This window comes from Pelmatolapia mariae, linkage group LG9 (assembly GCF_036321145.2).
Source record: "Pelmatolapia mariae isolate MD_Pm_ZW linkage group LG9, Pm_UMD_F_2, whole genome shotgun sequence".
Classification (NCBI taxonomy): Eukaryota; Metazoa; Chordata; class Actinopteri; order Cichliformes; family Cichlidae; genus Pelmatolapia; species Pelmatolapia mariae.
Window position 1 is genome coordinate 31,465,382 of NC_086235.1, and position 23,852 is coordinate 31,489,233.

The 23,852-nt window shown below is 43.9% G+C and overlaps 1 protein-coding gene across 2 annotated transcripts; it reads right to left on the reverse strand.

The window, feature by feature from the left end:
• Window positions 1–518: 518 nt before the first annotated feature.
• On the reverse strand, window positions 519–23,597 carry jcada (junctional cadherin 5 associated a). Of its 2 annotated transcripts, none has more exons than XM_063484167.1 (5): window positions 23,336–23,597; window positions 12,075–12,604; window positions 8,651–9,604; window positions 4,271–7,842; window positions 519–2,767 (listed from the first exon to the last, which is right to left on the reverse strand). In XM_063484167.1, exons 2-5 carry the CDS (start codon window positions 12,446–12,448, stop codon window positions 2,733–2,735), a joined length of 4,935 nt encoding a protein of 1,644 aa, XP_063340237.1. In that variant the 5' UTR covers window positions 12,449–12,604; window positions 23,336–23,597; the 3' UTR covers window positions 519–2,732. The 2 variants fall into 2 exon arrangements, with proteins under 2 accessions (XP_063340237.1, XP_063340238.1); XM_063484168.1 differs by lacking the exon at window positions 23,336–23,597 and adding an exon at window positions 23,002–23,323.
• Between the last annotated feature and the right edge of the window lie 255 nt (window positions 23,598–23,852).

Below are 23,852 nucleotides of genomic sequence, written 5' to 3' on the forward strand. Positions count from 1 at the left end.
GAATAGAATTCAGGACCTTCTTGCGGTGCGGCAACAGTGCTAACCACCGCGCCACCGTATTTATTTTAACCGTATATATTTTAGTTATAAAAGCCTAAAGCACATTTAAACAGCAGAATTTGAGCCAAAGTGCTTTAGAGACAGGCACATTTACATACCAGGTCTCCAAAGATTTCATTTTTAAATCCATAAAAAGCTGAAAGCTGTGTTTTGTGTTGAACTAATGATTATGGAAAGTAAAAGTCACAGTGATTTAAAACATGTTCAGAATTAGCAAATTGATGATGATTCATCTCATAAGTCCTGACACACTGCTCTCCCTTACATAAGCTGCCTTTTATAGGTTAAAGGTGTTGGTATCACTAGCCCCGTATTTACTTGGTATCACATTGAAATTAGCAGTACGGCACAGCACTACTGGCTTGCTTCTTGACGGATATTTCATTACATTAACACAATGCAAACAACCAGAAGCAAAATGTTTCATGCAAAGACTTTTATTTATGAACAGTCTGCAGTACTGTACAACAGCACAAACTTGTCTGTATTTCTGATCATTCTTAATGATCATAGCAAATATAGACAAATACTGTGCCTTCAAAAACATTTCCCTTTTCACAATAATCTAAAAATACCTTGTTCTTTTTAAATATGTAGCTTAACTTTTGAAAATAAAATATACATTATATGAAATATAACAGTTGTTTATTGGATAGACTATATTGTACCAAATGCAATTATATGCAAATACACTTTCTCTCTGTGACTTCTTACGCATTACATGCACAAAAAAAGAGGAGGGGAAAAAAAGATGCAGCGCATACAAAAGAAGCTGTACATACCTCTGTATGAAAATAGAAAATATCAAAGCAAGATGTGCACCAATAGTCTAGATTATGTTACAAAGAACTCGCCGTACAAAAAGACCTACAGGAATGACCAGATAACACATTACCTGGAACACAGAGGTACGGGTACTGGGTTGTTTTAACAGAACAAAGACAAAACCTTGTTTTTAATGCCCTGCCGATGAACTCAGGGTCAGAGCCACATCCGGGAAAGTCTAAAACCAGATCCCAAATACAACTGGATCAAAGAGTGACAGGGTCATACAAGCAAACCAGGAGTTACAGTTTTAGCTTGGAATTTTGCCATTAAACCCAGTGAGTGTTGATGTCCAATGCATAGCACAAAGTTTGGTTTGGTTTGTGTTTAAATTTCTCGTATTGCTACCCCATAAGTGACGTGAGTCTGAACCAAATTGCCAGTTATGCCCACAACTTACAAAACATTGATATGTCAGCGTTAAATTATTGAACATGTACAGATACTGTGATTAGTATTCCAACACCAATGTTCTGTACAGCATCGATATTAAGCGTCTCCAGCTTAATATCATTATTATTGCCAAAACACCTTCATGCGTCTCCAATCTCATTTAAAATAAAATGGATTTGCTCATGTCCAGTTTAAATAAGCACACAGAAAAAGTTCTCCACAAAAACAGCGTGTACGAGGCACACTGCTACATAGCTACATCTATCATTTCCTGCAAAAAAAAAGCACTTCTGAAGTCACACATAAGGTAGGGTGTGAGCAAAAACAGCAAAGACTCCACAAATTCCAGGAAAAAATATATGTGTTGAGATTTCTTTAGGAACAACATGAGGACTAACGAAAGACAGTCCCGGTACATGTCTCCACTGCTGATGCTGAGACTCGAGCGGGGAGGGTGTGAAAAGCGAATCCCTCCCAGTATAATCTCTGAGTATTTGCAGAGATTATCAGGTGCTCATAGGTAACATAAAGCCAATAATCTCAGCTGTGCAAATCTAACGCTTGTACCAAAAGGTAGAGCCTTTAAAGCAAATGAGATCAGTGCCTTGAAATAGAGACTTGCTTCTGAAATCATTTCACAAACACCCCTGCGTGTGACAACTGTATTGCTCTGAGTGAAGCTATTCAAGGACCACAGTGTTTCTCTATGCAATCCTCTCTCGGTACATTCTCTATCACACAAATATAAGAATAAAGAGCGAGGGCTTTCCTTACCGGTAATACACCCAAAGACTACAATCCCCCCAAAAATCTACTCTTTCATAACATACATAAGAAAATATACATTTCTTCAGCAATTAAATGTCTTAAATTGTTGTTGTTTTTTTAATATTCTTAATAAAATCTTAGAACTCTTTCTTATTTACATTTGGTTAGGTTAATACTGATTGTAATGCAATACTGTTGCCTTCACGTGTGTCTGTATGTTTTTTTCTGTTACATTTCTTTTGTTTGTTTGTTGAGCAGAAGCACTTTTACATTCATATTTCAACACCAGAGCTTGCTGAGAAAGCCCCGAGTGCAGACGGGAATAATGACATGCATTCCTCCAAAAGCAAAATAAGACAACTTCAAAAGGAGGAAGTCCTCTTGCTCGAGCAAATAAACTAGCTGAGAGGTGGAGAGAGTGGAAGGATGACAATGACGAGACTGAAAAAGGCCTGGAGAGTTGGCACCCAGCAGTGCCTTTATTTGGCTGTAAAAAAAAAGAAAGAAAGAAAGAAAGAAACTCTTGCAGCACCGGGACAGTCAGTTCTGTGAGAAGTCATGTGTGACATTACTGGAGGGGTCACAGCTGACTGAGCCAAGAGGTGAGATGAAAGCCTTTGTTGCTGGAAAAAGCTGTTAACTTGACAAAGACTGATTTCCACAGTGGTGAAGGCAGTGGTCAGAGGTTACACCCTCTCCACTCGACTGGGGTCGTAAGAGTCTGATGAGAAAAGAGAAGGAAGAAAAGATGAGACAACACCATCGAAAACAAGACATCGGTATTATTTGCTCTCACCTCAGTGGACCTTAAAGGAATAGTTTGACATTTTGGGATTGTTATAGTGCGACTGTAACAAACACATTTATTCATGATTTCCTAAAGAGGAGTACGGTAATTGGAACTACGCAAGACACTTGTGAAATTTTGTAGGTGTCACTGACAAAATAATAACAGCCATGCTTGATGATTGTTGTGGGCCAAGAACTTGCTGCAGATTTATGCTTCAGGAGGAAATCTACGCCGTGACTTACTGCGTAACCGATCTCTGTAGAAACATAACTGCATGTTGGGTCGGTGCATCCCGCAACTACTGTAATTGGCCTGTTCATTGATTCCTCCTGTGTATTTCTGTCTACTTTTTAAATGTATCGGCCAGAGACCAACAACAATTACATCGTCTCAATATGAGGAAGAATAATCATAGCATCAATATAAGAACTTGTAATGTTAGGAAATTCTTGAGGGGAGATTTGTTTGCAATGAAAAAAACAAAACACTGACCATAACAAAGAGCGGGACCCACGGGAGAAAAATGACCTAGCATTTTATTTGTTTCTACAGGCTGGCACTGCATATAAAACACTGGGACACGAACACATGACAATTAACACATATTAAACCCAAACAAGCATAAATGACAGCAACAATGTCAGGCTACATCGCAGGGTCTACAAAGCCTCCCTAATGACTTAGCTTAACATGTAGACTAACAGAATTTATCTATCAGCTCTAAAGCTCAGTAATTAATACACTATATCTCCACACAGAAGTTCAAGCACTTTGTGAATTACAGAAAGTGTTAGTGAAGAAAGTAGAAAAATTTAAAAAACCAACGTGATGCTATCCGACAGGGTTTGATGTCATAGACCAAACCTGTGCTCGCTAAATATAATTAGCATTTTGGTTTTTAACAAAAGTTAATTTCACATCTCTGTTTGTGAACATGTTAAATAAATGAGACACAAGTTGTTCATTTGAAGTGTTAGGGATGTTAGTAGGCTAGTTCTTTCCAAGGCAGGTTAGCTATAGCGAAGCTCGATGTTTCTATGTATGTAAAACATGCTGTAAGCGTTATAGTGAGATATGAGATACACAAAGTATAAAGCTATAGCTATAAGACATCTTACAGGAAACAACTAGCCTGGCTTTGTTCAAATATAAAAAACAGTCTTAACATAACGGTGCAAACTTGTGTCTTTCTGTGAACTCACATGCACTCCTGGCTACACTCTTGATGTGCTTAACTGCATCTTAACAGATATTTAATGGTTATAAAGCTTCTCTTCTAAATCTTTCCCCCAGCCATCAACAGTAACATAATCAGCAGTGTACCTACTTGTAAATGGTTAATAATCACATGTGTATAGTATACTGAGGGTGCTTTATTCAGGAGGGAAAATAGGCATATGAAAAGGTTGAATCTAGCCACTGACTTGAACCCACCTGAAATGGAGAGCATTTCCTCATCCTCCATATCTGAGGGGCCACAGGTCCCAACGCTGTAGTTAAGTGGCAGCGTTATTTCTCTCTTGGGAACACTGCGAGGTTTAGGAAGCAGAGGAGGCTTCTGGAGCCTAGTGCGCTGCTTTGGTTTGGGTAACTTTCGCCCACCGGTATCTTGAGTTGTCTCCGCTCTGCTGACCCCCGCTGCATTCAGTTCGTCTTCCACCTTACCCTTAGAGTTTTTATTGTCTTCCTCCACAATTTTCAAAACCACTTCTTCTTCTGGCTCTTCCTTTTTAACATCAGTTTCTACTTCTTTACTTCCTTCATGGTCTGCTGTTACCACAGTCTCAACATTAATCCCTTCAACCTCGTCTTCCTGTCTCGGCTCTTCCTTACACACCCCTTCATTCACTTCATTTGATCTGCAGTCTTCTTCAGAAACTTCCAACTTATCATGTTCACTTGGGTTTTTCTCCTCTTTTCCTTCTCTTGCCATTTCCTTCTCCTCCTTTTCTAATTGTTGCTCGACTACGTCTTCTTTTGTCTTCTCCTGAACTTCACATTCCTCTCTGTCTTCATTTATCTCTTGCGAGTACTCTTCTTCACCAGACCTGATGTCTTTGAGACTAAGGCGTCTTATTCGAGACACAGAGTCCAGTTCTTTCAGACGGGCCATTCTGTCTGTTGTTGACCTGCCCATACAAGTAGCAGATGAAACCGCGGTAGAGTTCAGCTTATCTTGCAGGGATTCGATTAGTTTGCATGCTCCACCTCGCCCCTTTTTCTCCCAACTGCAAATGCTCAAGGACAGCTTCTCATCAGGGCTGATGGGCAGAGACAGGGGAAGCTTACTTGGTGGGAATTCGGGCAGGTCTAATACTAACTGAGTCTCTGTATCGTCATTGTCTCTGCCATCACTGTGATCATTGCTGTACTGTTGCCTGTTATCTTCTTCTTGTACTTGTTTATCCATACCTGATGCTGTCTCTTTGAACTCTTCTTGATCTGTACCTCGGACAACCAAGGACTCCTCGTTCACTTGCTCACACTCTCGTTTCACTTGCTGTGTCTCATCAGTTGGGCTTTGTCGTTCCTCAGCTGCAGTAGTTTCTGCATCATCCTGGCTGTCATCAGACTGCCTGTCAGCCACGCCTAAAGCTTCCACTGGAACGGCTATACCCAGGATCCGCGCCGCCCTCTGTTCGATGGACTCATTTTCAGGGATTCCTTTTGCGCATTTGACCTCGTACAGGTTGCTGAGATCCTCTGCACGTAAAGCATTGGCTTTCTCTTGAATCAATAAGTTCTCTAGGTGCTTATCTGCTATTGTTGACTCATTCTTGTAGGTCAGTGGCTCCGACATGGCATATCTCATATCGCCATCATCATCCTCAAACACGAAAGAAACCTCCCTGGTCAACCTTGTGATATGTGGTGAACTGTCTTTCTGGGGTGATTTGCTGCTTTCACTCCTGGTCCTGCAGATGGTTAAATTCACGTCTCCCCTTAATGGTGGAACATTGTTTGATTCAGACTTTCTTTTTGTATTCCCCTCGGTTTCAAGTTCATTATTTGAGTTGTGCTCAGGGCTACACCTATTTTTAAGAATTGCTGTCCTCGTGTCCCAGGAGGGCTCCATCGACTGAGTAAAATCTTTCTGATCCAGCGGTGAGGGGACTGAGAGTGAGCGCTGCACTGGCTCCCCGGGACCACCGGGAGTTTCAGTGTACACAGTTAACCCCACATCTTTCAGTAAAGACTCTTGAGGGACTGGGATATCCTGTCTATAGTGGCGGTTAGACTCATTGTGAGGGGGTAGCGAGGACAAGTTGTCTCTGCAGTTTGAGTTTGGGTGAACTGAATGATCATTAGTAGCTGGTATGTTGTTAGCCTGTGATCTGGAAAAAACACTCCTCATACTCATGGACTCTAGGTCAGCAGTAGATGCCAATGACTTTGATCTGACTTTTGTACTGTTGGGCTTTATATTGTGCAATGGTGGAAGACTGATTGCTTCCCTGCCTGGTTCTGGACCAGCAATAAAGTGTGCTCCTGAATTAAACTGAGCTAAACTCTTATTCATCCCATCAAGATCATCAATGCACTGAGCCACAATGGGCCTCTTGCTGATTGTGTCTTCCATTTCCTTATTGATGCTCTCCAGTTCACCAATAACATCACAGGGTCGTCGGTTCACTGGCTTTAGGAGAAACTGACCAAAGACGACTTGCTCTGCAGTCTCTGGGGTGCTGTTTTTTCTCGGAGATGATGGCTGCTCGTCTCCCTGATTTTGAACCTTGGGTGGAGAGGACAGGTCTTGCTGCGCGGGCTGAAGGGATAGCGGTTCTGTTGGGCTCAGGCTGAGGCGGGAAAAAGCGCTGTTGCTGGAAAGATGAAGGTTCTTCTGGCCTGCCATCGGATAGCCATAAGAGGAGCTGTTGTCTGTCACCATGCCAATATCCGTGGTTGTATTTGAGGCAGACTGAACAGGTCCCTGCCCACCCGGAGGGCTCTGGGGTTCTGGACTTTTTACCACTGTCAAAGGTGAGCCGGTCTGAGTTTCCTGATTACGGTACTGGTTTCCAGGCCAAGACCCAGCATAGCACAACTCTTTATCTTCATTGGCTTGAAGTGTCCAGGCATCTATTATCTCCTTCCTTAAAGGAGCTCTCTTGTAATTCCTCATTGAGGATGTGCTGCTGGTGTGAAAGCGAGAATAATGGGATTTAATAGGCATCTCGTTCACAGACTTGCTCCTAATATTGGGGCTCTCTTTGAGGCCTACAGCGAATGTCTCAGTGTTGGTGACGGTCAAGCTCGGTATTGTCTCATTGTTGTTCTGATCAGCTCCAAAGTCTTTGTTAATGTTAGACGGTGTATGAACAGGGACAGACACAAGGCAGAAGATGGTCTCACTCACTCTTCTCTTAGTATTCCTATTGTTTTCTGGCCCTGAATCTGGGGCAATTTTCTTCACTTGGGTGATGGTTTCAGCAAAGACCTGGTCTGAGCTGGAGCCCTGACGAGAAGAAGATCTTTTTAACGGGGTTTGGAAGGCTGAAGAGGGCGAAGGAGGAGGGCGTTGGTTTTTAGGATATCTGTTGTTGCAGTTTTGGTCAGGTGCTGGGAAGTTATCGACGGTCTGTTTGTGCAAATTGCTGTGCCACCTCTTATTGTCATTGTCAAAGTCGCTAGAAGACGTCTGGTTACAGTCATCGGCCAATTTGGCAGCGATGAAAGGCCCCAATGGCGGGGGCAAAAAGGCACTGTCGTCGGGTGCAGGTTCCGACACGGTGACGCTGGGAAGCTCGTTACGAATGTGACGAATCTTGTCAGCATCCGTCAAGGAGTTGCCACCCAGGGCTGAGGAAATATGGCGGATACGGGGATCATCAAAGGGGATATACTGGACCCCTCCACCAGGGTGCTCTTGGGTAGTATACACAGGGTAAAGTTGCTTCTGGCTCCTCTCTCTCTGGGAATCAGCCCATGGACCTACTGGATGTCTGGTGAACCAGTGAGATCCATCTGGAGCAACTTGAATGTGCTGGTACATCTCTCCTCTGTACCTACGAGTTAAAACAACAAAGTTAACCAATACGGAGATGAACATAAAAAAAACAACCTACTGGCTTCAATATTAATTTGTGAATAATTACTAAACTATTACTACATAGCTTTGCTCCAGCTTTTGTATAGCAGGTCAGAATTATGCATCACAAGGTAAATTTATTTAATATTTACCAAGTACCACCAAAAGGACAGAAATTGAGCCTTTTGACAGAAATGAAAAATATGGAATTATCTTCTGGGTGTGAAAAGTGATACAAGTGTATGAAACAGAAACAACCCTTAGCTCCCTTGATTTATGACCTCAGTAAACACTTAATGAGTTTTTGGTTGCTTGTTTCAAGTCTTATTAAACACAATATAATACTCATTTTGTAAATTATGGTCCCCATTGGAGTCACAGACAAGTCTAAATTGGAATATGCTCATTGGCTAACGACTTGTAATTGACAAGTTGATAGCTAATGATTGCTCAGTTTCTCAGTAAGATACAACTCTCATGTGACAAGTCTAGTTTTATGACCCCAAGTTTGTGACAGTAAAAATTATCAGTTGAAGGCTTCATATTTGGGTTTCCCTAACCAACGAATGACGTTAGAGTGGCTACCTGCTTTTAGTCTATGCATAAAATGCATGTCCTACTTAAGAAAAATATGTATAGGAAGTGGTATCAGATATTTCCTTCTGACATTTTTTTTCTTACAAAAAATATCGACACATTTTGTCATGCTTGTTTTCTGCTGTAGGGTACTCTACAGCGGGGAACATTACAGTAGGGAACATTAAAGCTTCTTATCATGTCCATACCTGTAGTCAACAGCAATTTCACCATATCCCCGCCGCCCTCCTCCCATTATAGGAGCTCTTTTATATGATGGGGGAGGGATGTATCCTGGAGGTCCAGAGTCCTGTGCAAAATAGTCCAGTTGGGGGTCACCTGGTCTTGATATGGGAAGTGGCGTTCTGTCCCTGGACTGGGGAATGGTTGAGTCTCTGCCAGACAACACCTCACAGCTTCCCCTGATCTGCTGGTGCATCTCATAAGAGGGAGGTCTGGGGGGTCGGGTGAAGCGGGGCTTTGGTGTCATTGAGAGCTGGTTAGCGCTAGCTGGCCTGCCATTCTCTGGCCAGCGCGGTGCTCTGTAAAGGTCATGGTGTAAGAATGGGTGGCCATTGACCCGTCTGTACAGGTCCTGACCAGATGAAGGTATTTCCACAAACTGCAGACTTTCAGGCTGTAGCATCCTGGGCAGGGACTGGGATTTGGCTTTGGTCCTCGGGTGGACTACCATCCCCTCTGGTGTCCTGGCATGGAGCCGTTGTTGCTCCTGTGTCCAGCGCTCGCCCTCACTTTGTGACAGCTGGCTGCCAAAGTTCACAGCTGGATGCCACTCATCTGTCCCCAGGCTCTGGCATTTCCTCTCAGTCGCCATCCTCCACTGATGGAGAGCAGCCTCCCTGTCTCTGGATCGGGCCTGAGCCTGGGCTTGGGCCTGGACTTGGGCCTGAGCGTGGGCCTGAGCTTGGGCTTGGGCCGCCCATCGCTGCCTCTCCTGAGCTGCCCTCTGACGCTCCTCGGCAGAGAGCTCTTGGCCTCTTGCTTGTTGAGGCCTGTCTGGTCTGCTGTAGCCCCCTGGTCCCCCTCCATGGGGATCTCGGAAGTCAGCATAATCCAGCAGCACAGTGAAGTCCTGCCCTCTCCTCCGCCAGTAGGACACATCTTTGGACTGAGACTGAGGACCTCTGGTGCTATCACAAAACCTGTGACGAAACACACAAAGGCATCCATATGCTTCAAGTGAAATGCTTGTAGAAGAAGAAACAACCCATAGCACAATAAGGATGAAACTGGATGAAGAACTGGGACAGAAATAACAGATGAAGAATAGAAATAGAAGTTCTGTGAAATTCATAAAATTCCCTTATCTGTCAGTGAAATTGTTTAGATAAGAAAACAGGAGATACTTCTGAACACCAGAGACTACTTCCTGTTTAAGCTGCCAACACTGGAGAAACTGCAGTGAAGCCAAAGCTAATGATGTTAAAACTTTTTTATTCATTCAAAATATTTAAAATGCTATAGTTCGTAGTCTTAATGAGAGGTGTTTTAAAGGTAGAGGGTGTTATGTAGGGAAAAACCTCATACTGGCTTTAGCTAAGATCATATATATTATTTATAGAAAAACTAGTCCAATATTTAGGTACTAGGTAACCAAGATTTGAACTCTTTTTCTTCCCTCCTTTAAAGAAAGTGTCTCCCCAATATCTGGCTGTAGATGAAGTAGTTTAGTTATAGGGTAAGGCTCTCTTCATGATCCTTATCGTTATAGTTGATTTAGAGGTGGGCCAATGCAATACTGCATGACATACGCACTGAATAAATCTCAGTAAAGCTGGGCACTAAAAAGTAAAATATAAGTGATATAAGTAGCAAATGTTTATTAACAATTTGAAGAGATTCAATTTAAAAAAAGGAGCACATTTCCCACTAGATGGAGACAAATGACTATGAGTAATAATGGAGTGTTTGGTAATTGTGATTTTCTATGGGGCATAATGAAGATGTTACACAATGACAAACTGTGGCTGTTAGTCCCGGGCGTCCTCCGAAGCAGATCAAAATGTAGAGGATGTTTCACTGACAGTCTTTCTACAGCACTGCTCGTTAGTCCTTAATCTAAGACAATGGGCACAGTCTAAATGCAACGACGGCTTCTGCTGTATCTCTGTGAAGATGTTTGATGACAGACCCAACAGACAACAAGCCGCAATTGGTCCCTACATGCAGCAGGATTGTTTCAGCCTATTTGTGGAGTGACAGACTGACTGACAACGTAAACAAGACGCAAGCGCATGTGTAGTCCCCCTCGAGGCCGAGGCCGCCGAGCGTCCTTGACATTTCCATCCGTGATCATCACTGGTCACAGACGTTGGCTTGAAAGAGAAGGAGGGGAGGGGAGACTAGCCGTGGCAGTCTGCTAAATTTGAGGGCATCTTGTGTAAGATGAGTTAACATCATTAGGCTAATTTGGTCTAAGTAGCACTGCTGAGTGGAAGTGCCAATAAAGGCCCGTTCCTTATCTAAACCAAAGCTGCCAGGCAAAACAGATTTGCATGAGGAGGAAGAAAAGAGGGATGAGCAAACAACGGACTGAAATCGCAGAACATATGTCTTTGCGATTCCCTCATTCCCAGCAGAATGCTCTGATAGCACTGGCAGAGCAGCGACATGAAAATGCGGATTACTCATCTCAAAGAATAACACCAAAAATGAAAAACAAAGAAAAATGCCACAAACACAACTGCTGACATTATTCAAGGTCATTTGACTATTTCGAGATGCTCCGTCACTGACTGCTGGCTAAAAAGGATTATGGGGAATCATCCAAGCAAAATGTAAGGAAAAAGGGGGTTGGGGAAGAGATCTGACAAGCCTGTCTAATTGTGTGGACAAGGGAACAGCTGTATTGACTTTGTCTCAGTTACAGCACACTAACCCCCAGAACTGGTGCAAATAGGCAAACTAAACAATCCTGTTTTCAGGGGAAAAAACGGGCTGGCTGCAGCCTGGCGATATCTCCAGAAATATCATAGGTTCTAACAGACCTTACCCGAGAGGGTTTCACTTGCATAACTACTCCAGACTAAGCTAAATATAGCCTATGATCCATATACATATTAAAAAAAACTATATGAATACTTTATAATTGATGAGATATGCATTATGTAAGCAGGTTTAATGCCTTTAAAACAAGAGGAAGCCAGTAAAGTATACTTGATATGTACAAACCTGGCATACAGAAGGGGGTATCCTGACAAGCCTGGCAACCTAAGTGTGTGCGTAAGACTGGGCATGCTCAAATGGGGCACATAGGTTTGGCCAAAAGCTGTTTTGATTACAACTCCAAGGCCCCATGTGGCAGATTAAGACTCCAGCACACATTATCCCTCCTCCCCTCACCCAAGACTTGATTGGAAAGAGGAGGCGAGAGGGAAATAGAGATGAAATGAGATGAAGTTACACACAGGGGAAAAACCGGCAGCGGTGTTAGTTCCATTGAATATGTACTGCAAAATCCCTGTGCAAAACTCTTTGATGACTTACGTCATTTTAGAAATCTCTTCCAAGGAAACCACAACATCAAATGATAAACAGTCAGGACAAAAAGAATCAGTACAGGGCATGCAGAAAGACATCTAGACAGCAGCACATCACGGGTCTGTAGCTTACCCACTGTCTGAGGTCAGCGACTCTCCCAAGGAGTGAGTGTCAGTTTGGCACCGGTTCTCGCCATCCCGTCTCGGCTGGCTCCTATCCCTGGACTCGTTGTTGTTGGGACAGCCCCCAGCATCGTATGCTTGGGGCTGCCTGGTTCCGCCACCATTCCCATAGGCCACTACGGGCCCTCTTTCATAGCCATTTACTGTCCTGGGGCCAGACCTGTTCTCTAGTATTTCATGGTGCTTGCTGTAGGACGGTGGTGAGGATGAACGGGGTTGGTGGGATGAGGGAGCAGGGGCTGGGGTAGGGGTAGGGGTGGAGGAGGTGGCGTGCTTGGGCAGCTTATATCCATGAGAGATGAGGAGGTCCTCCACGCTGTACATGGTCGCATTTGTTAATGCTGGTGTGGTTTCGTTTTTCCTCTCTCTGCTTTTTTTTTTCTGAGAGAGAGGAAGGTAGGTCGGTTGTCAAGGCGTTTCTGCTTCTTCCCTACGTGCAGCGGCGGGATCACCGGCACAGCTGCGCAGCTGAGGCCATCACTGGGAAAAAAGAGAGAGAGAGGGGGACGGCATGAAGACACCAGAAGGGAGACAGAAAAAAAGAAGGTGACGATAAAACCATTATCCCCGCCACCCGTGTCCAGTTTTTGTTAGGGTTCCCGAGCTTTGTGAACATTTGAAGGCACAAAATGAAGAAAAAGAAAATGACCCCAAATTCTGAGCCGCCACGACAAAACCCAGCCCAGCCGCCTTCCCAACAGCCATTCCCTCCCACCTATCTTCTCCGGTCCCTCCTAGCAACAACCCTCTTTTCATTTCACTCAGACATCATCAGCACCGAACCGTCAATGCTCCAGAACTGATGGTGAACCGGGGCTACACGAACGCCCTTAAAAACAAGCCGCAGTCGCATGTTCCTCAGCGGGAAGAGGAGTTTCAGGGGGCTGCTGGCGCTGCAGTGAAAATGCAAAATGTCACTGTTTACAGTAGGCTCCCTGCAGACTTCCATACAGTCACTGTAAGGTAGCTGTTAGCAGCCCCTTCCGCTGCTTCATGTTTTGCATCAATGAAGCAACTGGGGGATTGTATTCCTCTCTCTCTGCCCGCCTCCGCATCTTTTCTCTCCCCTGTCATCTCAAAAGTATTTTCTGGTTCTAGAAGAAGAGGACATGCTTTTAGACATGTGCCCTAAATAAATTTCCTAGTTGGGAGTAGTCGTTTGTGTACTCCTAAGCTCTGTACAAAAATCATTAGAATTTCATATGATGTCAGATTTTCAGTCTATGATTATCCTGGCAAAGGAAATTCAAATCCATCAAGCACAAAAGTGTGCTATTTTTACAGAAAAGCTACAACTTAATCTATCTTATTAGTTCAATTGTTATAGAAAAAAATTTAAGCAGGGAAATTAAAAAAAACAGGGAATTGTTATGACATGACACCAACTTATGTGCACTACTTAATGTGACTTACTCACTGCTACATGTTCATCAAGGTTCATTAGGATTCAGTGCTCTGTTGCTGGTATATATAAATTACTTAAATTAATCTGTCTTCATGCTGTAAATGTTAAATAAACTCCAGTATATCTCTCTGTTACTGTCCACTCTCCTACCCTGTGCAGAGCCACACACCACGCAGTAAGTCTTATAGACGGTGCAGTATGTCGATAGCCCACATTACCCCACGTTTACTCGGTATGAGCACAACTGTAAGGCCAAACTGAAAAACCCCTGGCTGTATGGGTAAATTATAAATGGGACAGCCTCAAAAGTGTGTATCAAAAAGTCTAATCAATCTTCAAAGAGCTTTGAAACACGTACCATTAGAAAAAGCAGATTCGTGAGTTTCATGTGTTTGCAGGTAGGTAGCATACCAACAGCAGTGGCTGCAATGACTCCAGACATGTTTGCATGGAAAACTTTATATTCAGCTTTGTATTTTAAAATTTACCGCCAGCTTCTCTGCCGAGTGAGCGAGTGATTCTTTCTGATTCACCCTGAATAAAAAGTCTCCATATACCTGTAACCGGGTAACCAGGTAACACGCAAACAGAAAAAATACTGGTATCAGCTGTAGGCCAAATTTTTATTTTAAATATCAACATCAGCCCAAAATTTCACAACAGAAGCATCCCTCCTAAGTATAACAAATAAGCAGACGTTAACGTTGCACAACAGTTTTGCTAAAAACTCTGAAGCAACCCAGTAAGGAACTGCAGTGCTACATCCACTTTAGGCTAGCTAGACGAGCTCCCCCATGAAAGTACCATTCTCTGCAACCTTCTAAACAGGCAGCAGTGCGGGGACCCCCGGGGGAAGGTTGGATTTAACGTTTTAAGAATTGCTTTCTGCCCAGCAATCATTGTATCAGTATGATGGGCTGATGAAGAACTGAAATGATGATACCCAGTGTGCATCTGCTCGTGATGTAATGCCCTTGATGAAGTCATGTTTGCTGCCTTGTCAACAGGACAGATGCTGCTGCAGCCCACTCATTCAATACTTTCTGCTGGAACAGACTGCCAACAACCTGGCTGTCCTTAATAAGAAATGGCATACAGGAACAGCGCCGTGTGACTCGTTGCCAGAATCAAACGCCGTTCAGACGGTTTTAAGAGCCAATCACTTTATGATTGTTAAATGGCAGAGCCAAATTGCTTGTTTTCGCTTCTGAAAGACAGACGGCAATGCAGCCTTGCCGAAATGTATTCAGCTGCAAACACATTAGCATTTGTTTTGCTCCATAGAATTTGTTCAGCCATGATCGTCACAAAGAGATTAAAAAAAAAATCCTTCTATAAAAGGAGTCCTGACTCAGAGGACAGCGTCACCACCCCTTCTCCCTCCTTCTTGTACCTGAACTGTAGGAGAGCCTACTAGGTGATTAACAGGATCCAAGACCGTGAAATGCTGCTTTCTTTGTATGTCTGGCCCCCTAATACGATTATATTTTTCATTTAAAACCTTAAACCTGTTAGTTTTGGAGGATTGACTCTTGGCTCTTACCCAGTTATTACTTTTATTGAGTTTAACTCTTTCCATTAGTGTTTTAGGGTAATCTTCTCAAGAAGGAGCTGGGTTTGGAGTTTTAGCTACTTGTGAGCAAGGTCAGTGCAAACGGGCTGGCAGTTTGCTTCATTTGCTTGCTAGAACTTAGACATTTTTTTGCTGAGCTTTAATTCAACTTAAGCTTGGTACAGCTGTTGCAGAAATAGCATAAATGCCAGTAAAATGCACGCTAAGATGTTAATATTTATGACAGCTTGTCACTCATGTGATGGGCCTTTTCTTCTGTGCTTTAAATTAAGAATAACCACCATGCCTCCCCGCAGCCTTGCAAAGGCCCGTATCAGAATCTGCAATCTGATTGGTATCAGTACCCTTTCCTTCCTGCAGCTCAAGCCTATCCCTCCAACCAGGCAAAGGCTTAATTAATTAAAGCCTTAGGCCAAGGGTTAATATGATCATTCATTTTTTGCTATGATATCTGCATATCAACCAAGCTTAACTCAACATCCATATGCTCACTAATCTATCTTAATCCTCAATCTGAGGCTCTCGGTGTCAGCGCTAAATGAAGATTATCTGCATCCTCAGTAAAAGTGAGGATTTCCTACTGTAAAGTGGGCTGCATTCATTTAGTCCCTCTAACCGTCCCACCCCACCCCACCATGTCACCAGCCCCGCTCCTTCCTTCCCTCCCATGATGGGCTCTGTTTAAATGCCACTAATTCTGTTACGCAATGGAATTACTGATTTTATGTCAAATAAAACCTTGGATTTGAGCACTGGTATGCAACAATGGGCAGCTTTCAACCCCCAAAACACAACAACATTGTGTTTCACCACAATGCCTTCTTATGTGAAAAAGACATTGGTGTTGCAGCCTCTCGGATTTGGCAACTAGAAAAAAGGGCTGATCGGCTGTATTTTTAATGGCATGGCTCACTCACAGAGAGAAAATTAATGATATAGTTTATGGATAACATGTGCTGCTAAAGTAAGCTAAAAACAAGTGGAAACATATGAGGACTGGCATTCTCATACCACCCCTCATACTATAAACTACTACTGTAGCATCTTTTGTGAATGATAGAAGAGGTCAATTAACATACAGTTGGTGTCAGAAGTTCACATGCACTGAACATTTATTTGAAACGTTATTTTTCCAGGGTGTAATTATTGTGCAGTATACATCTTTAATGACTTTTATAAATAACAATTGTGTGTGTGAACAAATTTGAATTTATTTTTGATTATCTCTAATTCGCAGGGTCAAAATTATAAATACAGGCTCAAACATATACAAACGCTGACTCACATAAAAGGCAGTGGTGCTGAAGGTTCTACAATGTCAAGTCCAAGGCTTGTTCACGTCTCATTGGTGATCATGATCAACTACAACTGGTAGTTTCTCTTTTTGCCAGCACTAAATGGATTGACCAGTGAGGCTGGATTGGATTGACTCAGTCAACAATGGGAAAGTCCATTGAAGGTTTCTTGGAGCCATTATTAAACAACTACTGATTCAGAGACCATCAGCTCAAACAACTGTACATAAGTACCAGTTATTTGGATGTCTCACCACTTTTCCAGGCGCTATACTGTCAACATCAGATGAGAGGAATGGTTGGGATGTTCAGAAACAATGCAGAAAAGCACTACAGCTCAAGCTTGCCTTTAAGTAGAAAACAGCAGCCACAGTAAAATAAGTTTTACATGAGCGAGTGCTGACTAAGAAAGAAACCCCTGCTCGAAAACCAAAACTTTCAAGCTCAACTCAATTTTGCAGCTGCCACCATGGTCAAGCCAAATGCCTTATAGAGAAAACTTTTATGGTCAGACGAGACGAAGATTGAGCTTTTTGGCCACAAAGACGAGAGGTATGTTTGGAAGTATATCGGTGAGGCTTTCAAAAGTGAGATCAATGAACCAACTGTCAAGCATGGTGGTGGAAGAATCATGCTCTGGGGCTGTTTTGCTGTCAGTTGTAGTGCTACATTGCACAAATTGGAAGGAATAATGAAGAAGGACTACTTCCAAATACTTCACTTCAAATCAACAACTAGACAATTGAAACGTATTCACAACTAAGTCTTCCAATAAGACAATGATCCCCAAAACACTCAAAAACTGGTTTTGGAAAGGATAAAGGAGGCTAACATTAAGCTTCTGGAAGAGCCTTCCCAAAGTCTGACTTCAACCTTATTAAAAGTTTGTGGACTACACTTAGGTTCATGCCAAGAAAGCAAAGTAATTTAAATGAACTACACCAATTCTGCCCAGAAAAGTGGCAAATATCCAGGCAAAATAATCCCAGAAGCATGCTGATGGTCGCCAAAAGCGCCTGAGTCAAGGTGCAAATTCTAACTTGTTCACCTATTTCTTGATTTTTAAAGTCATTAAAGATGCATGATAAACAATCATTCCAACCAGTTCAAAGAAATCATTAAAAGACCAAATTATACTCATCACTATAAAGAATTTCTATGATGAGAGTGTGTAAACTTCTGACCACAACTGTACACTGTTACTGAAAACAGGTAGGAGCATTATTCTTTTAGTTGAGTGTGTGGTGGCTACATTGGGGCGGACTGCAGGGGCATGACGGCTTGCAGGTTGACAGTTTGGTGTCAGCTCCTTATTCATGGCCTAGCTAAGATGGGGCGGGGAGGGAAGAAGAGAGGGCACACAATGCAGGACGGAGACCTAAATCAGGCCTTGAGGTGGACAGAACTGCAGCGTTAGAGGGTGTGACTAAGCACCCCGGGATGCACGGATTACAAACCTAGCACGGTAAACATTAGCAGAATAATTCAATCTAAAAAAAATAAACTTTACAGACAGTTCGCAGTTGAAGTCTGAAGTAGAAAAACAGAAGACTTTTCACATTGTGCTCAAAACCCACTGAGTAACAGTGATTAAAGTTAACACAGATGTGCTAAAATAGCACATTCCTGTTTAAAATGAAGCACTACAGACAAAAACAAATCTGGATTTAACAGGCTCCAGCATAAAGGCACCACAACAAAAGAAATCTCAAACACCAGGGCCTGGAACCAAAAAAGACGATAAGCCCGCTTCCTAAAATATTCCACAAGAGCCGCACCTCTCCAGCACATTGTTCCCAGTCTCCTTGGAACTATAACAACTGACCTGTGTGGGTGTGTTTTTGGCAAGTGTTTGGGCTGCATCTGTTAGGAGTGTGCATGCACAGGGGCTTCTCAGAGATGACGGCCGAACACATTCGGCAAACAGCAACGCCGTGCAGATTGTTTATCTATGTGACATCACCATGTCCAGCGGAGGGGCCGTCTCTCTTCCTGAGGAAGTGCGTTGAGTGTGAGTGTGTGTGTGAGGGGGGGTGGACGGACGGAGCAGAGCCAGCAGTGTCGCAAGTGTTTCCAATCAGGCGCTCGGCAGGCTCCTGTTTGTCCCAGGGAAAGAAGTTTGGAGGCGTTTTATTTTTTGGGCTGAGGCCGGAGGAATAAACAGCCCAAGCGAGCCTGAGGCCATATTTTACCCACAGTGACCCGCAATGTTCCCCACATCAGGTAGGAGTGTAACTCAGCAACATGAAGTGTGGGCATATTATCCGGGGAGCTACGTGCCCTCTGGGCACTTGCTATCCTTTGGGAAAATCCCACTGGGCTCAGCAGCCACTAGAGTTTAGGGCAATTATTATCTTCTGCAAAAAAAAAAGAAAAATTACAGCTAAAAATGAACAAGTAAAGAAATGCTTGAAAGCAGGAAGATTATTACAAAACAAGAGCTCTTCACCACATTGCAACCCATGTGCTCTTTCCACAATGTACACCCTCCTAACAGAGAGGGAAGCAACAGGCTGGGTGCTAGAGGTGGGCGGAACCATCCAATTATCGAGAGTATCAATATCAGCGCTGGTATGGGTATCGGATTGACACGAGCATGATACTTTGTTTCTATTCCCTAACTTCAGTACTCGCCCACTTAAATTCTTCTAAATTAATTATTTTTATGGAAAAGAAAAATAGAACTCAAACTATGAAAAATGTCTGAATCCCAGTGTGTTGCCATGTCTATTTTGTTTATAGCTTATAGCAGATTTAAAGAACAGAAGTTGGTCCAGTGTCCTTAAGAGACAGGCACATTTACATTCCGGGTCTCCAAAAGCACACTATTTTGGAAAACACATTTATTGGTCATTAAAACGTGTTTAGAATTTCCAAACTGATGATGATTCATGTCATAGGTCATGACACACTGTTCTCCCCTACTTAAGATGCCTTTAGAAGTTAAAAGTATCAGTATCGGCATCATGCAATACCGGCCCTGTATTTAGTTGGTATTGGATTGCAGTCTTGCACAGCACTACTGGGTGTGTTTACCCCAAGTCAATTATCTCACAAAGGAAAGGTTTTGCCAAACAAAAAGCACAAAAACCCCCCCAACCACTAGCATTATTTTGTTTAGCATATCCCATGGCAACAGTTGTTTTTGCTTTTGTGAATGGCAGCTCACAGACAATAGCATGTGGACCGCTAAGATATTCCTGCTGCATTGCCGCGCTCCAAAACTTATTACAGTCAAACTCCGCTGGCAGAGAAATCAAAGGCAGGATGGGATGGAGAAGGGGAGTAGGAGGTTGGGAGAAAGGAGGGAGGACCAGGGGGAGGGTGGTGTTTTCGCTCCACCATATTCCAACGCATCACAATTTGCAACAGCACCGTCTGGTTCTGATTCATTTCAGACGGTCAAGAAGTAGTCCAGCCAAACATTTGTTCAACCCAAAGAAAACGTTCAACAACACTGGCTCGGGCACAAGAACAGCACAGCTGATGGCTCATTAATGTACGAGGCAAGTCGTAAGGCGCTGATGATGTGACGGTTATTATGTCAGCGGACTCATTTTCCATTGTGCGGTGAGGCTTAGCGGAGTTCAGCTCAAATGCAGTGATTTGACGTCACGAGATTCTCCTCGACTGAACGCATCCAACAGTGGTATGCAAAGGGAGATCCATGCCAGAGTCAGGAAATGATCATAATTTCATATGTGAGGAAAGAAGAGGAAAAAATAAGGATTTTAAGCACGTTAATCCAGAAAGCTACACAGCAGGCTTCACCTGCACTGAGCTATTCCCAACTCATACTCATTCTAAGCCTTGCCAAACTGGCTTCATGGTAATTAGTGTCTGTCAATGTCCGGAGCTTGCTAGAGATGACAGTGGTTTGGTTTATCAGCCAGCAACACAGTGATCAAAGGGTTAGCATGCTCTGGCTTTCTGCTAATCAGATGTGGACTGTGCATGGCTCCTGCTCAGCATCACAGAGGGAGAGGTAGCGAGCAGTCCTGCATAAACAGAATCATCAGGAAAGTTTAAGCACATCGCGTGCGTGTCACATTTTAAGACAGCTGATAGAATTGTGTTGACAGGTGACTGTGATGCACATCACAGGTGGGATGAAAAAGGCTCTCCCACGCAAACGGACACAGGAGTGCTGTCACTGGTAAATGTGGAAAACTGCTATGTAAACACATGAAAATGAACAGTCAGGGTTATCTCAAGGGCTTCATCACCGCATTGGCATAAAACCGACACAGAGAAATCACAAAGCAGACACAATCTCAGGCCATCTGCCAAACATATGGGCATTCACCGGCTAGCAGCCAGAATTTAACAATATATCTCTCTCTCTGCATATATATATATATATATATGCAGAGAGAGAGTGTGCTTTCCAGATCATTTCATGCCTCTGATTCTCGCTCTGAGAGGCGTGCTGGCAGATGTCAGTATAGCTTTCACATGTTTCAGGCAGGCTTCATCCACCAGCCTCCTTCCCCTACCGCCTGCGTCACCTCTGCTCTGACATCACATGTGACATCAGGCGAGACCTCAGAGGGGATCCCTGTAGCCGGGCAAACATTAGATGGCTTTCAAAGACTTCAGCTGCAGCCACCCAATAGCAGAAAAAAACAGAAACAATAATTTTCTTGGCCTATAAAAGACGCTGGAGACTGACTGAGAGAGAGAGGGCAGGACTTGCTACTGTTAAAGACACCACAAACAATCACACACACACTTACAGACGCACACATACATACAGACAAGATTACTGAAAGAGAAGTTTGGATCAGTCCTGAGAGTTGAACTGCTACGACTCACTTCATAGCTGTGGAGGGCCCCTTCCAGTTTTGCTGACCAAACCTTTCCTTTCACTGCTGGAGGGAATTAATGAGCTGCTTCCCTTCTTAATACACTCCCTATCCCCCCCCCCCCCCCCCCCTCACCCCTCCACTCCACACACACATACACACACCCTCCTCAGGGCATCTATCACAGCCTCGCGTTCCCACACCATCTCAAATCTCAAGGATGTGCAAAAGACCTACCACATAACACTCATGCACCCACGCACGCAGCCTTTTCTTTTTTTTGCAGTGTTTTGGCTTCTTATCTACAAATCCTGACACACTCTGAGGTCCAGGAAATGTCTTTTGCTGACATTTACTAACAGCTTTCGATGGAAACTCACTGACCTAAGAAAGACCTTGGCAAAAAAGAACAGATCACCCCTGCATAATGTTAATTAGCAGTTTGACAGCTGAAGTCAGGTCAGCTTAAATATGAGCGATCGGTGTGATAAATGCACCGTAATAACTAAACTGTAACAAAATCCTGAACTTGGACTGGTCAGGTAAAACAGTCTTGGCAATCTGGCCCCTAGAGGTCTCTAAGTGACAGTAGGAATTTATGTGAAAGCCATTCTAAAATTAAAGCGGCAGAGCCATTGCAAACACTGTGACATAATTTAAGATGTATGGTTAAGAGGCAAAGCACAGGCCAGTGTTTTATACTTATCTAGCCTTGTGGGCTATTTAATGGATTTACTCAATGAAAAACATTTAAGATCAACATCAAACAGCGGACCCCAAATCGTGTTATTTCCCAGTCAAAGTGACAGCAGGGTGGCTGTTTTGACAGCGCGTTTCTGCGGAGGTTATAAGGCAGTGCGTGCAGGAAGCCTGCACGGTGGGAAGGAGAAGAGAGGTCAAGCAGCAGCGGCAGCCACCATCATGCAAACACGCTGCAGGTGTGACAAAGTGACAACAAGCAAACATCAAAGCCGCCTAAACTTGACAGACCATTTGTCAGAGGCTCGTTGTGCCTGGCTTCCGTCGCAATTTGGCGCTCATAGTACGTACGACGGGCACCGAGAGCTACACGCGTTACCGGACCCGAGTGCTGTCACCGTGCTGTTCTCAGAAAATGATTGACGGGCTCGGCAGGATGCTGCTAGCCCCTCTGGTTCTGGTGCAGGTTACTGTGTGCCGTAGCATTACTAGCCTAGCCCAGAAACGCGCAGTTTTACAGAGAAAAAAATTCCGCTTGTTTGGGGTTTAGTCATGTGAGCAACACACGAGTAGACGTTATAACATGACTTGAGACCTTACATGGATGAGTGGAACTCCTTGGCTGATTTCGGCGATCCACTATGCTGTCATCTTTTAATGGTAGCTCCGTTTTGTAAGTCTGGCTAATCACTAGGAAGGGGATACCAGCGGGGGAAATTAGAGAAAAAGCAATTCTACAAGTTACAATTGCATATAAGTGATAGTTGTTTGGAGTAACGCGGGATGCCTCCCGAACACCAGCCATGGCCTGCAGTGTTTTTGCTCAAGTCTTTAATTAGTGCTCCGGGCGATGGAAATGTCCGCGCGCGAGCTAGGACATTAAAAACTGCGTAATTTGGACGGAGTTTGGCCTCTGTTCCCCCAGCACGCGCGCAGAACGGCACATAGCGGGGCTAACGCTAGCTGGACTAGCTCCGTGAGCAGTCTTTAACCTTCAGCTGATAGGAGCGCGTCCGCAAACTGTGGCAGCCGCCACCGCAGACGCTCCAAGTTAAAAAATAAATAAATAAATAACGAGCTCCATCCTCCCACTCCTTCACCTTCTAATGCCATATCCTCGAGGTGGCCCGGCCGTTTGTCCCGAACCTCCTATTCCACCAGAGGAGGCAGAGAGAGCGCCGAGGCAGCTGGATCAAGTTGAGGGAGCGCTGGAAATGTTGAGGGCAGAGCAGATGCGACTCTCAGCCGCTGTCTACTGCCTCACAGCAGCAGCAGCAGCAGCTCGCCTCCACAGCTGCCGCATGTGTTGCCAAAAAATAGAAATCACAAAAAAATAAAAATAGAAAGAAATAAAGAAAAAGCCACAACCAACAACGACCCCTGAGTCCAAAAGAATGCCTGGATGAAAGGCGCCCTGTGTCGCTCCACTTTTACCTGTGAAATGCGTCGTTGCGTTGCCGCCTAGTCCCCGGCGCTCACCCGTGCCGCTGCTCTGGACGGACTGAGCTGGGATCTGCTGAGGGAACAGCCCCTCTTCTCCACCAGCGCCTAGGAAACATCCCTCTTCTCTAGCAGGGAGGCAGCTGGAGACTGCTGAGCAGTAAGGTCACTTCACACTTAGGGTTTCAGGAGAAAAATAAAAGTGAATTCTCTTTTAAAGCTATACCTATCCATGCACATTAAACGTCACTGTGTCAGCCTCTGAAGGCGACTTGCAAACAGAAATATATGTGAGTTGACGAGCAACTCCATAAACCACAGGGGCGTTTCCAGGACTTATTTGATGAGGGGGAGGGGGGCATAGGGGGAACCAAGAAGAAGCGGGGAGGTTACAGGAAGCAGCTTTTATGGTGTTATTTTTGTGCCACTATTCTGAGCGCACGTAAAAAAAATTGAGCGCACGTAAAAAAAAAAAAAATGCAGGTGCAAGTGTTGCATTTTGAGGAGAAAT

Bases quoted from the DNA above. Each gene is read 5' to 3' on its own strand.
- jcada (XM_063484167.1), bottom strand. From the start codon at position 12,448: ATGTACAGCGTGGAGGACCTCCTCATCTCTCATGGATATAAGCTGCCC. The intron at 9,605-12,074 runs GTAAGCTACAGA...GTTTCGTCACAG, and splicing joins TCGCTGACCTCAGACAGTGG to GTTTTGTGATAGCACCAGAG. The intron at 2,768-4,270 runs GTGGGTTCAAGT...TTTTCTCATCAG, and splicing joins GGAAATGCTCTCCATTTCAG to ACTCTTACGACCCCAGTCGA.